This window comes from Euleptes europaea, chromosome 13, assembly GCF_029931775.1.
Source record: "Euleptes europaea isolate rEulEur1 chromosome 13, rEulEur1.hap1, whole genome shotgun sequence".
Lineage (NCBI taxonomy): Eukaryota > Metazoa > Chordata > Lepidosauria > Squamata > Sphaerodactylidae > Euleptes > Euleptes europaea.
The window spans coordinates 64204497-64218189 of NC_079324.1; the positions used below are offsets into that span (position 1 = coordinate 64204497).

Genomic DNA, 13693 nt, shown 5'->3' on the forward strand with positions numbered 1-13693 from the left:
CTTGCTGGCCCCTGGGGGAGCGGAAGCAGCTCTCAAGCCATTTTTGTTGTCCTTGGAGAGAATCAATTTTATGCCCAATTACCTTTTTAAGAGGGTGTGTGGGGGTAAGTGCCTTCCCTGCTCAGTATCTTTATTGACAGTGTCCTCTTTCCCTCAGAGGGCTGCAGTTGAGAAAGCCTGCCAGGGTGTGGCCCACTCCCTCAGGCCAGAGCGTGCTCTTTGAGGGGTCCAGCTTGAGGGGAGAGGTGCATGATTGTGCCCCCACCCTCTAGGATCCCCCTGGGCATTTGGCACTTCTTGAATTCTGGAGCCCCTGGGCGCTGACCGTTGGGCTGGGCTTGGCCCGGAGATGGGAGTGTGCATGTATGTGTTCGGAGCAGAAGCCGGTCCTGCCCGCCCGCCCTTTCCTGACCCGTCTTCCTCCACCCCGTGCAGTGGGGCCCTGTGCCCTCGAGTACACCAAGATGAAAACGGCCGATCACTTCTGGACCGACCCTTCGGCGGACGAGCTGGTCCAGCGGCACCGGATCCACGGCTCCCACTGTCGCCAGGACTCGCCGACCAAGCGCCCCGCCCTCTGCGTAGGTGGCGGGTGGGGAAACCGAGGAAGAGGCTGGGGGAGGGAGGGGTTGCGGGTGTTCTGGGCCAGCTGGGTCAGCTCTGCAAGGTCCGTGTCTTTGATGGCCTTCAGCTTAACTGGTCTTGTAACTGGGGGAGGGGGCGCTCTGAGATCAGGCTGGTGGTCCTCACCTGTGTCCTCCTAATTAATTTCTATTTTGAGGCAGTCCTGTTTGTTTGTTTCTTTATCCATATTTATAGCCCGCCCTCAATTCCCAGCCAAGCCAGGCTCAGGGCGGATTACACTGTCCAAAAACACACCCTCCCGTGAGTGTTATGGGGAGCGCTGTGGGCTAGTCCAATGGGTAGAAGAGATATAGTAAGACTCTGCGTGACGATCCGGGCAGAGGGGACAGGCGGAGACAGGATTCTTTTCTAGGGCAGGGTTTCCCAACATAGCGCCCATGGGCATCATGGCGCCCGCTAGCATCCCTGGAGCCCGTCAAGTATTTTTAGGAGGTGGGCAGGGCCAGGTGGGGCTTTTGGCCACAGGAGATTTGATGGCTGTGCAGATTTTCAAAAACTTTGCTTTGGCAGCAGCTGCCACCAGAACACAGAGATCTTCACTGTATGACTGAAGGTCAGCTGCGGCAGCCATTTTGTGGCGGCCATTTTGCATCTGCGGCCACCGCACTGTATCGGGATTCCAAAGGTGCCTGCAGGCTGGAAAAGTTTGGGGACACCTGCTCTAGGGTGTTGCTTGAGAGCTTGGATTTGGAGACCCTGATTCACACATCGGTGGTTTCCTTGCAGTCTAACCTACTTCACAAGGTTGTTGTAAATATAAAGGGGGGCTACTGCTTGCCTATCTGGATACTCCCACCATGTGCTGAATCTACAGGCATGGCCGTGTTATCTGTTCATCCACCCAGCTCTTGGAATTGAATTCTTCTTGTAACTTAACACATCCCCTTTGGGGAGGGAGGGCTGCTCCCTTTTGTGGTATTGGCAGATGAAATCAAAATGAATAAATTCAACAAATTGTGACACTTGGATGGGGAGAGAGGTGGGCAGGGGAAAATACCCTGAGGTCTCCCCACTTATTGGGAAGCTGATGGATCCCATTGCATCTCACGATCCACCACGAACAGAGTAATGTCACAGCCTTGTAAGGGAGGATTTCTGGGTCAGCTTTTCCCTCTGCTGAAACCCTCTGACGGGAGAAGCTGCAGCTGGCAAAATTCTCCCTTGATGCTGCGATGGCTGCAGGGTCAGCAATTCTTCTCCTTTTCCCTCTTGCTGGACTCTCCTAGATCCAGAAAAGGCATTCTAGCGGCAGCATGGATGACCGGCTGTCCCTCTCAGCCAGAGACTACGTGGAGTCCCTGCACCAGAACTCCAGGGCCACCCTTTTGTACGGCAAGAACAACGTCCTGGTGCAGCCGGTAAGTGACCAGTGAGTGGGGGTGGCGGGTGGCCTCCAGCACGGGAGGAGACCGGTGGAATCTAAGCTCAGTGAACGAGTCCCCCGCTACCAAGCCATGCTTAATGCTTCTGGTACTTGATGCAAATCCTGGAAATCTGCCATTTTTTTGTTGAAGTTATGTGTAATTGATTCTTCAGATAACCATGAGGACGCTCAAGGAGATTGGCAGAGCACAAAAGGCTCTTCCCTTTTCCTCCTGGTTCTTAAAAGCCATGTTTGGCAACCCTGAAATGTCAGATATCCAGGCCACCTGGACAATTGAACATAAGACGGATGCAGCTGGATCAGAGCAGTGGCGGGGGGGGGGGGGTCCATCTGATCCAGCATCCTGCCTGACACAGAGGCCAACCAGATACCCTTCCTCAGCCAACCAACTGGGCAAAAAGGCCAGGCCTTCCCCTGCTGCTGCTGCTGTTGCCTCCTGGCATTGGGTTTCCCTTTAGTCACCATGGCTCATAGCCATTGATGGACGGCTCCTCCGTGAATCTGGCTGATCCCCTTTTAAAGCCTTCGTTGGGTGACTCCAAGTTCTAGTACTATGGGAGAAGGAGAAAAATAAAATCTGTAAGGTAAATAAATGCAGTCAAAAGCTCTGCTCATGACCTGAGTTCGAATCCGACGGAAGGTTTGGGTAGCCAGCTCAAGGGTGACTCAGCCTTCCATCCTTCCAAGGTTGGTAAAATGAGTCCCCAGCTCGCTGGGGGTAAAGTGTAGACGACTGGGGAAGGCACTGGCAAACCACCCTGTAAAAACAAAGTTTGCCTAGTAAACGTCGGGATGTGACGTCACCCCATGGGTCAGGAATGACCCGGTGCTTGCACAGGGGACCTTTACCTTTTTAAAGAAATGAGCAGGGTGCTGACTTCCACACCTGAAATCCTCTTTTGCGATCGGTGGGCGTGTGGGGTGCACCTGCCTCTGGCAGAGCGGCCATCTAGCAGCTGCCTCGGTGCTCTCTCTCTCTTCCCAGCGAGATGACATGGAGGCCATTCCGGGATACCTGTCCCTTCACCAGACTGCTGACATCATGACGCTGAAGTGGACTCCGAACCAGCTGATGAACGGCTCCGTGGGAGACTTGGACTACGAGAAAAGGTGACGCACCTGTTGTGGATAAGGAGTGGGCTTGAACAGGGGGCTGCCCAGAGACCCTCCTGAGACTAAGCAAACAGTGTGAGGAATTCTGGTGGGGAGGGGGTGGCCTGGTGTGGTTTGTGCATCACTTTAGTTACATGAGTGCGTCCCTCGGTTTCCCCACAAGGGAGGCCCTGTTCAGCTAAGTCATGTGAGGCATCCCAGAGTCCCTCCTTCCCAGAGTGGCCAGAGGCTCCTGGGAGCAGGCAAACCTGGGTCCCGTGCAGCCGTCAGCAAACTCTTCCCAAGAGGAGTTTGCATCCTTCCGCCTTTGGCTCCTCTCTCAAGGGAGGATCACAGGGTTTTCCTTCTCTCTTGGCTTCCCCTGACCGGAGGGGTGCGTGGGGCCCACCTGCAGGAGAAGAATTTAGGCGGTGGTCACTTTCTCAGTCATGGGGACTGCCTCCCCCATGACACTTTTGGCAGCTGGGATTTAGGGAAGGGCCGTGGCTCAGTGGTAGAGCGTTTGCTTGGCATGCAGAAGGTCCCAGGTTCAATCCCTGGCATCTCCAGTTAAAGGGACCAAGTAGTAAGTGATGTGAAAGACCTCTGCCTGAGATCCCGGAGAGCCCGTGACAGTCTGAGTAGACACTAAAGACTGTGATGGACCAGTCTCAGTAAAAGGCTGACTCAGTATAAGGCAGCTTCACTTAGTGGTGAATATTCTTTAGGGAGAGGAGGCCATGCTTCAGTGGCAGAGCCCCTGCTTTGCTTGCAGAAAGTCCCAGGTTCCGTCCCTGGCGTCTCCAGTTAAAGGGACTAGGCGAGTAGGTGATGTGAAAGACCCCTGCCTGAGACCCTGGAGAGCCGCTGCCGGTCTGAGTAGACAATACTGACCTTGATGGATTGAGAGTTTGACTCAGTATGAGGTAGCTTCGTGTGCTTGTATATTCCCAGCTCAGACATTCCAGTGGGCCAGGATTCCTTGTGTGTATGACAGGAAAGCAGTATATCAAAGTCTGAAATAAACGTCGAAGAGAGCCGTGTATATGCCAGCCTTTGGTGAGAGCTGGCATGGCTTTTAATCACATGAAGAGTTGCTGCAAGGGGCGTCTCTTCTCCTGGGATCATGGTGATGTAGAGGGCTTAATAAACCAAGCCATCATTCCGCATGTGGCAAATACTGGCTGGGCAGCAAATGGCACAAAAGAAGTCCCTTTTTTCAGAGCCTGGCAGGGAGAAGAGGGCCTGGGCCGGGGAAGCTCTCTTAGGCTGCCTTTCCCACTGTTGTTTTAAAAGGGCGCTGTCTGGACGGGTGTGGCTGACTGTCCCTTTCTCACCCGAGGAGAACATTGCCGGAGCCAGATTCCCCGAAAGGTCAGGCAGGGCTCTGTTGACACACTTGCAGCCTCTGACGCACCCGTTCGACATCGGAGCCCAAGCAGGCGGTAGTAAACAAAAGGAAACGATCGTCTGTAAAAAGGGCTTTTAACTTTTTTTAAAAAAAGGGCTCCAAACTCAGCAGCTGTCCAAAGGATCCTGTGATCCTCAGGTGGACCCTGAAGTGGACCAATAGGAAGACTTTGATGTAACTGTGGATGTGGGGTGGGGGGATCCGTTAACCCTGGTTAAATACCCAGCAGGATGGTGGGGAGGGCAGGGCTACAGAGCGTGGCTGGTATAAAACAATCACAATAAAAGCCAGTTCAGCCGGAGTGGATGTAAGATGCATCAAATCTCGTGTAGGAGGAAATGAGACAGCGGAATAAAATAACATTAGTGAAGGGCGTCCCGGGGAAGGGTCACCTCAACCTGTCATTCTCCATGGGGGTAACCGGAGTGCTCAAATACAGGGAAGACAGATCTCATCGGTGGCCGCTAGCCGCAGTTGCCGAAAACGTGGCCTCCATTTTCACGTACCGAGAACCTGTGGAACTCATTCGACACTGGATTTGTGACGGCGACGAGCCCGAGCGGCTTCCTAAAAAGGACAAGTTGAGTGCTTGGAGGGCGTCTCTTTTTGCCCCTTTTAGATCTACCCACAGGAGGGGGATGGGCTGGCCCTGGTGGGTCCGTGGGGTGGCACTGAGCCACTTCTCTCTTCCCCCCTTGTAGCGTGTACTGGGACTACGCCATGACCATCCGCCTGGAGGAGATCGTCTACCTGCACTGCCACCAACAGGGTAAGAGGGCGGCCAGGCCCTGCGGCGCCCGTCTCACCGTCAGGCTACCTGCAAACTCCCAACGGCACTCGCTCGGAGGCTCCCCAGAAGCTTCGCAGGGATCCCACGGGAATGAGCCTTCCGGAAAGGCAGCCAGACCTCTCCCCCCCCACCCGCCCCCTTCTCATTCCAGGTGGAGAAAAGGCCTTAGAGGGAACTCTGCCGCAGCAAACATGCCTGGCTGTGCCGTGCCCCCAGCCAGAGAAAACTTGGAAGGCTTTAAGAGGGAAGTGGGCATGTTCATGGAGGAGAGGGCTATCCATGGCTACTAGTAAAAATGGATGCTAGTCGTGATGCATCCCTATTCTCTCCAGGATCAGAGGAGCATGCCCATTATCTTAGGTGCTGTGGAACACAGGCAGGATGGTGCTGCTGCACTCGTCTTGTTTGGAGGCACCAGGTTGGCCACTGTGTGAACAGACTGCTGGACTTGATGGGCCTTCTTGGTCTGATCCAGCAGGGCCTTTCTTATGTTCTTAGGAAAGAAGCAGCCCCAGCCGCCACTCGGGTGCTGATATTTTCTGAGGCAGCTGTAAAGCAGAAAGGGTGTATTGTGTGTGAGTATGAGATTCCCAGGCTGGAGCCAGACCTGACTCTAGGAGGAGAAGATCTCCAGCTCAAGCAGTCAGCTGCCAGAGCCTCATGGGTGGCAGGCCGAAGGTCTCGTCCTTCCACCTGGACAAAGTCTCCCAGTCTGGCCAGTCTGTAGAGCCTGGCAATGGTGGGGGTTGGGTTTGCACACACTGCTGGCAGGAAGAGGAGGGCAGGGAGCTGTTCCTGTTGGCAGCAGAGGGCAGGACTTGCAATAATGGGTTTAAATTGCGGGATAAAAGGTCTCGGCTGGATATTAGGAAAAAAATACTTTACAGTAAGAGTAGTTCAGCAGTGGAACCAGCTATCCAGGGAGTGGAATGAGCCCCCCCTCCCTGGCAGACTTTAAGCAGAGGCTAAACAAGCATTTGTCAGGGATGCTCTAGGCTGATCCTGCACTAAGCAAGTGGTTGGACTAGATGGCCTCTATGGCCCCTTCCAACTCTGTGATTCTAAGAGGGCTAGGTTGACCCAGAACTAGGCTAGGTCTCTCCCTCCAGCCACAAGGTTCTTGCTTTGAGGTCCACGGTCCTTGTCTCCATGAGGCCAAATGTGTTGCTGCTCAGTCCCACTGCCAGGGCTCCTGGGGGGGCCGGACCTCCCCTTGGGGCAGTGTTCTCCCTAGGTTCACTGTGTTCCTGCTTCTCCCCTCTGCTACCCCTTTTCTGGCTTTCTCCTTTCCATTGCTAATAGTAGACAGCGGTGGGACAGTCGTTCTGGTGAGTCAAGACGGGATCCAGCGTCCTCCGCTGCGCTTCCCCAGAGGGGGTCACCTCCTGCAGTTCCTCTCTTGCCTTGAAAACGGACTCCTGCCCCACGGCCAGCTGGACCCACCGCTCTGGTCGCAGAGGGGGAAGGTGAGGCATTTGGGGTGGCACCTTTGTCCCTGATGTTGTCTCATTGCCTGTGGTGGCCCTTTCCTCCCTTAGCTACACCGAGCTCAGCGCTGTTGGTTCTGATGGGCAGCGGCTCTCCAGGGTCTCAGGTGGGGAACGGTCTTTCCCAGGCCTGCTCCCAAGGACCTTCACGCTCACTGTCCTTTCTGCTCAGCAGATTTGGTGGGGGGTGGGGTTGGTCACGTTGCAAAACCCTGTGTGGATCTGCGGCAAGGCCCCAGCTGTGCACCACAGGAGCCCTCTCTCCAGTCCGTGGCATTGCCAGCCGGGGGTGGGAGAGGCCCGGGCTCTTTGTTTATTTTGTGACTTCTGCTTCAGCTGTGTGTTTCCGCAGCGGGGACCCAAAGCAGCTTACATTATTCTCCTCTCCTCCAATTTATCCTCACAACAACCCTGTGAGGAAGGTTAGGCCGAGAGTGTGACTGGCCCAAGGTCACCCAGCAAGCTTCCATGACAAAGTGGGGATTTGAACCTGCTTTTTTCCAGATCCGTGTACGATCTGCTTTTTTCCAGATTCACTGTAGCCACTATGCTGCTCTGTCAGGAATGCCTTCAGGCTGATCGTGCATTGAGCAGGGGGGATTGGTCTAGTCGGCCTCCACGGCCCTTTCCAGCTCTGTGATTCTTCTCCTCCCTTTTTGTAAGCCAGGAATCTTTGCTGAGAAGCTAGCAGTAAATGGTTCCTAAATGGTTCGGCCCAGGCTAGCCTGATCTTGTCAGATCTCAGAAGCTAAGCAGGGTCAGCCCAGGTTAGTAGTTGGATGGGAGACCACCAAGGAGGCTATGCAGAGGCAGGGCCACGGCACACCGCCTCTGCACGTCTCTTGCTTTGAAAACCCTATGAGAGGTCACCACCGTAAGTCAGCTGCCACTTCAAGGCACTTTACACACACCCACACAGTATGCTAGTAAGTACTGATCCTAATGATTCAAAAATGCCCTTCCTCGAGGTATATATCTGCATGAGAAATCAAATGCATCTGTAGAAAAGACACCCAGAGAGGGACCCCTTGAGAGGATGAGTCTGTGGCTACAAAGGTGGAGTCTTGCGGGAAGCTAAAAAGATTTTGTTCTTGGGCTAGCAAAAGCATCTGCAAGAATGAAAACTCATTTGTTTTTTGGGGACCACGTGACTGCTGTTGACAGATCACAGAGTGTCATTTAGCCCAAGCTGAACATCAATATATTAAGGGGGAGGAAACCCTCCTGAGCCTAATTGCAGCAGCATCTCGTGTCACTCAGAATAGGTCTTATTGACATACATGAAGGAGTCCAAGGAAAGGGCAGATGCCAGACCCCAGTCCTGATCAGCGGGGCCCTTTCAGAGCCCCTGCCTGAGTGGGATGGGGCTGTTGCCCGGCCTTTAGCCCCTGGCCGAAGCCCACCAGAATCCCCCCAGCTGGCTCTCCAGGCAGAAAACCCCCCTCACCTCCTAGTGTTTTTGTTCCTAAAGGGGAAAGTCTTTCCAAAGTTGAAAAAGCGCAGCCCCCAAGGATCAGCAGAGTCCATGTCAGACAAGGAGGAGGATGAAGCCACAGACTACGTTTTCCGAATCCTCTACCCTGGAACGCAGTCAGAGTTCGGTGAGTTTGCTGGCTGACTTAGTTCTCCTTAGGCTGGTTTCAGCTACAGAAATAAGCCAGGGCGCTTCCGACTCCTTCCACACCCTGGAGATTGCAGGTGGATGTTCCGGGCTGCGGGCAACGCGAGTGAAAAACCTAAAATTCCACACCACAGAAAGTGGAATCCTTTGCCTTGTCCTAGTGATGTTGAAGTGTTAAATTCACATTGTGCATTTTGCACAGTTAACTACTATGCATGTTTTATTTTGGTTTTTCTAACCAGGGAAGGTTTGCGGGGCACGGAAGTTCCATCTCTAGGTTCAGGTCATCTTATCCAGCCTGCAGCCCTCAATCTGGGCAAAGCCAAGGCACTCCCATGTATATCCTTGCAGCCACGAGGACTAGAAACTTATTTTATGGATGACAGTCGAGCCACTGAAAGGCCTGGCTCTGTGTTCCTGCCAGGTCACAACATGCAGGGGCCTTGCTGGAGCTGCCCTCCATGCAGCATTCAGTTTGGGGTGAGGCTCCTCTGGTTCTTGGGTATTTGGCACTCTGTGTGTGCTGGTTGTGTTGACACCTGTTTATGCCAGAAATGGCACACAGGTTGGAGAAACAGGCAGGAAGGCCTGTGTCGCCAGGGAGCTGACTGGGGGGAAAAGCCCATTCTGGATCTCTCTGTTTCACACACATGCAAGAAAGGGAGGCAACGCAAGCAGAGGTGCAAACCAGAGCATGCTGTGAACGTGCTGTGAGGCAGTGGAAACGGTGGGCACCGTTTTGAGTGGAGCTTCCAGGTGGGCTCATTTTTTTGCTACGTGCCATCCAGCGGCAAGGTGCTTTATTGCAGAACATAGGCAAAGGGTGGGTCTCCACCCAACAAGCTGCCAGTCTTCATTTTGATGGTGGAAGGGAAGGAAGAGGTTCAGGTAATAGTGGACGATGAGGAACAATTTCTTGTCTGAGTCCCTGGATTCTAACCGGCGGGGCTGCCTGTGTCTTTGGGGTCCTTTCCTCTTGGGCCCGCTTGATGTGTCCTCCCTCGCTGGCTGAGCCCTGTCCAAGAGGGGCCGTGAGCTTCAGCGAGGCTCTCTGGCGGGGCAGGCCCGGCGTCACCACGGCTTCTCTCTTTCCCACATGTGTAGTGGTGGTGAAGGGCCCTTTGTGCCTCCCCCTCCCTTCTGCCACCACCGCCGCTTCCGGGGACAAGACGGCCGGGACGACTAAGACTGCTGGCAAAGTTCTGGTGATGCCCAAACGGTCTCTGAGCTTCCCTGAAGGGGCCCCGTCTCTCCTCGCCACATCTGGGCCCAGCCGCCACCTCTGTAATGCTGCTGCTGCCGCCGCCACTGCCAGGGCATTGGGGTGTTTTTCTGGCTGGGTGGCTTGGCTCATGTTGGCATCCGTGGATCTGGTCAAGGACCCAGGAATTTCCCCACAGCAACTTATTCTCTGGAGATTTCCTGGGGTTTCTTGGAGGCAGAAAAAGGGGGAGGAGACTTTGGAGGGGCTACAATAGAGCGGAGCAAGTTACGGTCTGGGCCCCCGTCGATATCTGACCCATAGAAGCCTGTCGTCCAGCCCTCAGTTTGCACTGCAATTTTTGGGAGCATCAGTCTACTAGATGACCACATTACTAGTGGGCCAAAATTCCCAAATATTGTTAAATGGGCAGTGAGGGCCTTTGAGAGTGTCAGAGAGGGGGAGGCGTTGGGAAAGGGGAAGAGCCGCATCCCACTCGGAGGCTTTAAAAGAGGGTGGAGGCCCAGATGTGTTCTTTGGGCAGAACCACTCCCCCCCCCCGGCTTCCAGCAAAGCCCCCATTCCCATCTCTGTCATGAACCGGGAATGATGAAAATATCCCTGGGCCGTTGGAGGAAGTGAGACCTCCAAAGCCACTTACCCCTCCCTCCAGTCCTTCAAATGATGAAGCCCCCTTTACTGGGGGTGGGGGAGGGCTGACTTCTCCCCTGGCCCAGGGGGCTTGCCCCTTGGCCAAGAACGAGGGAATCCCCTCTGCTCGTATCCTGAGCTCCTACAGTGGCAACAGGGGAATAAGAACCCCAGCCTACCTTGTAAGGCTGTCGCAAGAACTGCAGATATGCTCTGTGCAAAGTGCTTTGAGTCCTCTCTGAAGCGTTACGTAAACACTCGCTGTGGGTAGCAGCACCAGTAATGACAGAACTTGGTCTGCTAGATGCTGCTACAGGATTTAGTTTGCCACTTCCCGTGCAGTTTCCATCTTGCTTCTTCGGGGCAGGACCTGTCCTCACTTCTGGGGTAAAAAATAAACTGTTAGTCTATGAATAGCACAGTCCTAAGCAGAGTTACCCCCTTCTTAGTCCACTGAAGGAAACGGGCTTAGAAAAGTGTAACTCTGCATTGTACATATAACTGGTTGGCTGCTGTTGGGTTTATACAAATGCCACCATCTCCAAAGCCGCCTTCTTTACTGCTCAGAGTCGCTTTGCTGCTCCCCCCCTTCTGCCTTGCAAATGCGGGTTCTGTTATGATTAGGGGCTCCCCTTCTTCCCTAGGTAAGTGGCCTTGAGGACAGCATACTCTAGGTTCCCCTAGACTCGGAGCAGAGTGACTTGTGAAGGACCCTGACAAATTCAGCTAAGAAGGGAGGGTACATCCCCCACCCCCAATTCCTAGGTTTGCCTAGGAGACAAAGGTTACCCTTTGATAACGTTCCTAACACAGTGCCCTCGAGAGTGTCTGCCCACCCCCAGTCGCAGGATCCTTCTCTGGACGGCCTTCCCTCGCTTCTCTTTCCTCAGAGATATAACCATGATTGGGTGCTGATAATGTGATTGGCTTGGTGCAATACTCTGGACGTGTGGATCTCTCCAGCCGGCCTTCCTGCACTCTCTTTTCTGTACTCTTAGCATAAGCTGCTCCTTTCTCCCGGTGCCGAGTTCAGTGCCACGCTGTCTCGTTCTGCCTCTTTCAGCCCCCTACGACCTGATGGACGGGCCCGGGAGTGGCCTTCCCTCCATCTGGCAGCCGAGCACCCGCAAGTCCTCCTGCTCCTCTTGCTCCCAGAGCGGCTCGACAGAGAGTGGCCCCTCCAACGGCTGCAACCACGAAAGGTGAAGGGACAAAACCCCTCTTCTGGAGGGACGGCTGTCTGGTGGGGGTGGGGTGTATGTGCATGGCTGCTTTGAGGCTTGGGAAGAGGCTGAACCGACTGCAGAGTCCGAGAGGGCCGGGCTTGGGGCTCTTGCCACCGCCACTGTAGCCCCAGACTAATGAAGAGGCTGGCTTATCACTGGAAGGGACCAGGAGGTTCCACTGGCCCCCTGCCTCAGAAAGGTGCCTTGGCTTCCCAGCAGGGCCCCCGGTGCTCTGGGCAAGCCAAGGCATCCCGTTTGTGCCAAGGCCCAGGTGAGTGGCGGTGAAATGGAGGCTGGTCGTGGGTCATCCCGGCCACGCTGGGCGTCCCGGTAGCCTCTGGACACAGATGCCAGGTGAGCTACCAGACTAAATCATGCAGAGGACTCAATACTGTGTGGATCCAAACGCCTGGCAGAATTGTTCCTCCTCTAGTGAGCAGAAGCAGAGACCCAGTGTAGGAGCAGGTGTTTGGAGAACCCCTTTCTTGGGAGTTTATCGGTGGCTGGATCAGCTTCCCCAAAAGAGCATGCCCACCACTGTGGATCTCCCCCTGCAGTACGGAGCCTCCAAGAAATGTTGTGGGTGTTCTCCAAGGCACATCTGCTCATGTGGAGCGAGAGCGAAGGCCTGCAGGCCTGGCCTTAATGCCACACGGACTGTGCGTGTGCGCGCTGTTTGGACTATCTCCCAGAATCCTCTGCCACATGTCAGGCTCCGGTGCAGGTGACTTGGTGTGGAAAGGGAGCCCCAAAGGTGGGAGAGTGGAGATCTGGTGGTCTAGAGCATCAGGGCCCCACCCCTGCGAGCCCCGTTCAGTCATCACACTCAACTGGCAGTTTGGCTGCTGAGATATAAACAAACAAACAAAAAACTTTGCCCCACTGTCTGATTTCTTTTTGGAGAGAGAAAGTCGAAAGAGGAGTTGTATATAGGTTGGTCCTGGTTTCGGCCCACTGGAAAACAGGTGTGGTGGTCTTGGGTATTATTGCAAAAACCTAGCAAACCTGTTTGACTAGTGGGTATCAGTGGAACAAAAAAGTGTAAGTGTTCACACCAGGGGAAGTGATGCCTCTCTCAGAGCGCTTTCTGGTGCTGCCTCCCAACGAGGTGTCTGTCTGGACTGGAGGCTTCCTTGCTGACTCCGGCGGCGGCTTCTCTTCTGTCTTTCCAGAGCTCCGCTCAAGCTCCTGTGTGACAACATGAAGTACCAGATCCTCTCCCGGGCTTTCTATGGCTGTGAGTAGCACCAATTCCTTTTTCAAGCACCTCAAAGGGCAGCGGATGTGGCCCCTTCCCACCCCTCTGTCGTGTGGCTCTCGCCTGGAAGGAGCTGCCCGCCTTCTGCATCTGCTGGCTGCAAATGAGGCATTCTGGGTCTCTGCAATCTCTCTCTTCCTGCTTCTTGCTTCCCTGGCACAGGGCTGGCCTACTGCCGCCATCTCTCCACGGTGCGCACTCACCTGTCAGCGCTGGTGAACCACGACATTGTGTCTCCCAGTGTACCTTGCGATGCCAGTCTGGGTCTGACGGCGGAGATCTGGGAGACGTTCATGCAGGACAGCTCGGTATGGCAACCTTCTCCCTCGGGTCCTCCGCAAGTGCCCCCTTCTCCCCATTTCCTTCCCTGATGCCAGGCAAGCTGACGGGTGCTTTTCTCATTGGAGGAAAGCACAGAGGCCTCGGGGTTTGGGTAACCAGCAGTGCTTGTCTTTGCAACGCCTCCTCAGAGCTACGAGGAGAAGGAGCTGCTACGCCTGGTCTACTTTGGAGGAGTCCAGCCTGAGATCCGGAAAGCCGTCTGGCCGTTCCTCCTGGGACATTACCAGATCGGAATGTCGGAAGCCGAGAGGAGAGAGGTGAGAGCCGTGGAGGACTTTCCACTTCTGCTGCTCCCAGGCTCCGCGGACGGGGGCGGTTCTCTTGGGACAGCGAGGAGGGCAGCTTGACCCCTGCTCTGTGTTGGCTGGCAGATTGACCACCAGACCCACGCCTGCTACGTGCAGACCATGGCGGAGTGGCTGGGCTGCGAGGCCATCGTCAGGCAGCGGGAGAAGGAGTCGCACGCGGCCGCCCTCGCCAAGTGCAACTCGGGGGCCAGCCTCGACTCCCACCTGGAGCGCCTGATGCACCGCGACTCCACCATCAGCAACGACGTGAGTGTGCCTGCCGGGGAGGCAGAAGGGC

The 13693-nt window shown here is 54.9% G+C and overlaps 2 protein-coding genes across 2 annotated transcripts in view; both read left to right on the top strand.

Moving 5' to 3' along the window:
- Nucleotides 1-13693, top strand: part of SGSM1 (small G protein signaling modulator 1) — a 41338-nt gene that overhangs the window by 19694 nt on the left and 7951 nt on the right. Inside the window, exons 6-16 of the mRNA XM_056859135.1 lie at nucleotides 436-581; nucleotides 1872-2003; nucleotides 3015-3139; nucleotides 5234-5301; nucleotides 6625-6788; nucleotides 8281-8410; nucleotides 11346-11484; nucleotides 12681-12745; nucleotides 12929-13074; nucleotides 13237-13365; nucleotides 13480-13662. Of these exons, the coding sequence (XP_056715113.1) occupies nucleotides 436-581; nucleotides 1872-2003; nucleotides 3015-3139; nucleotides 5234-5301; nucleotides 6625-6788; nucleotides 8281-8410; nucleotides 11346-11484; nucleotides 12681-12745; nucleotides 12929-13074; nucleotides 13237-13365; nucleotides 13480-13662 (1427 nt within the window). The remainder of the gene's footprint in view (nucleotides 1-435; nucleotides 582-1871; nucleotides 2004-3014; nucleotides 3140-5233; nucleotides 5302-6624; nucleotides 6789-8280; nucleotides 8411-11345; nucleotides 11485-12680; nucleotides 12746-12928; nucleotides 13075-13236; nucleotides 13366-13479; nucleotides 13663-13693) is intronic.
- The window catches only part of CRYBB2 (crystallin beta B2), a 134111-nt gene continuing 122416 nt past the window's right edge, over nucleotides 1999-13693 (top strand). Inside the window, exon 1 of the mRNA XM_056859137.1 lies at nucleotides 1999-2003. The gene's annotated coding sequence lies outside the window, so the exon portion shown is untranslated. The remainder of the gene's footprint in view (nucleotides 2004-13693) is intronic.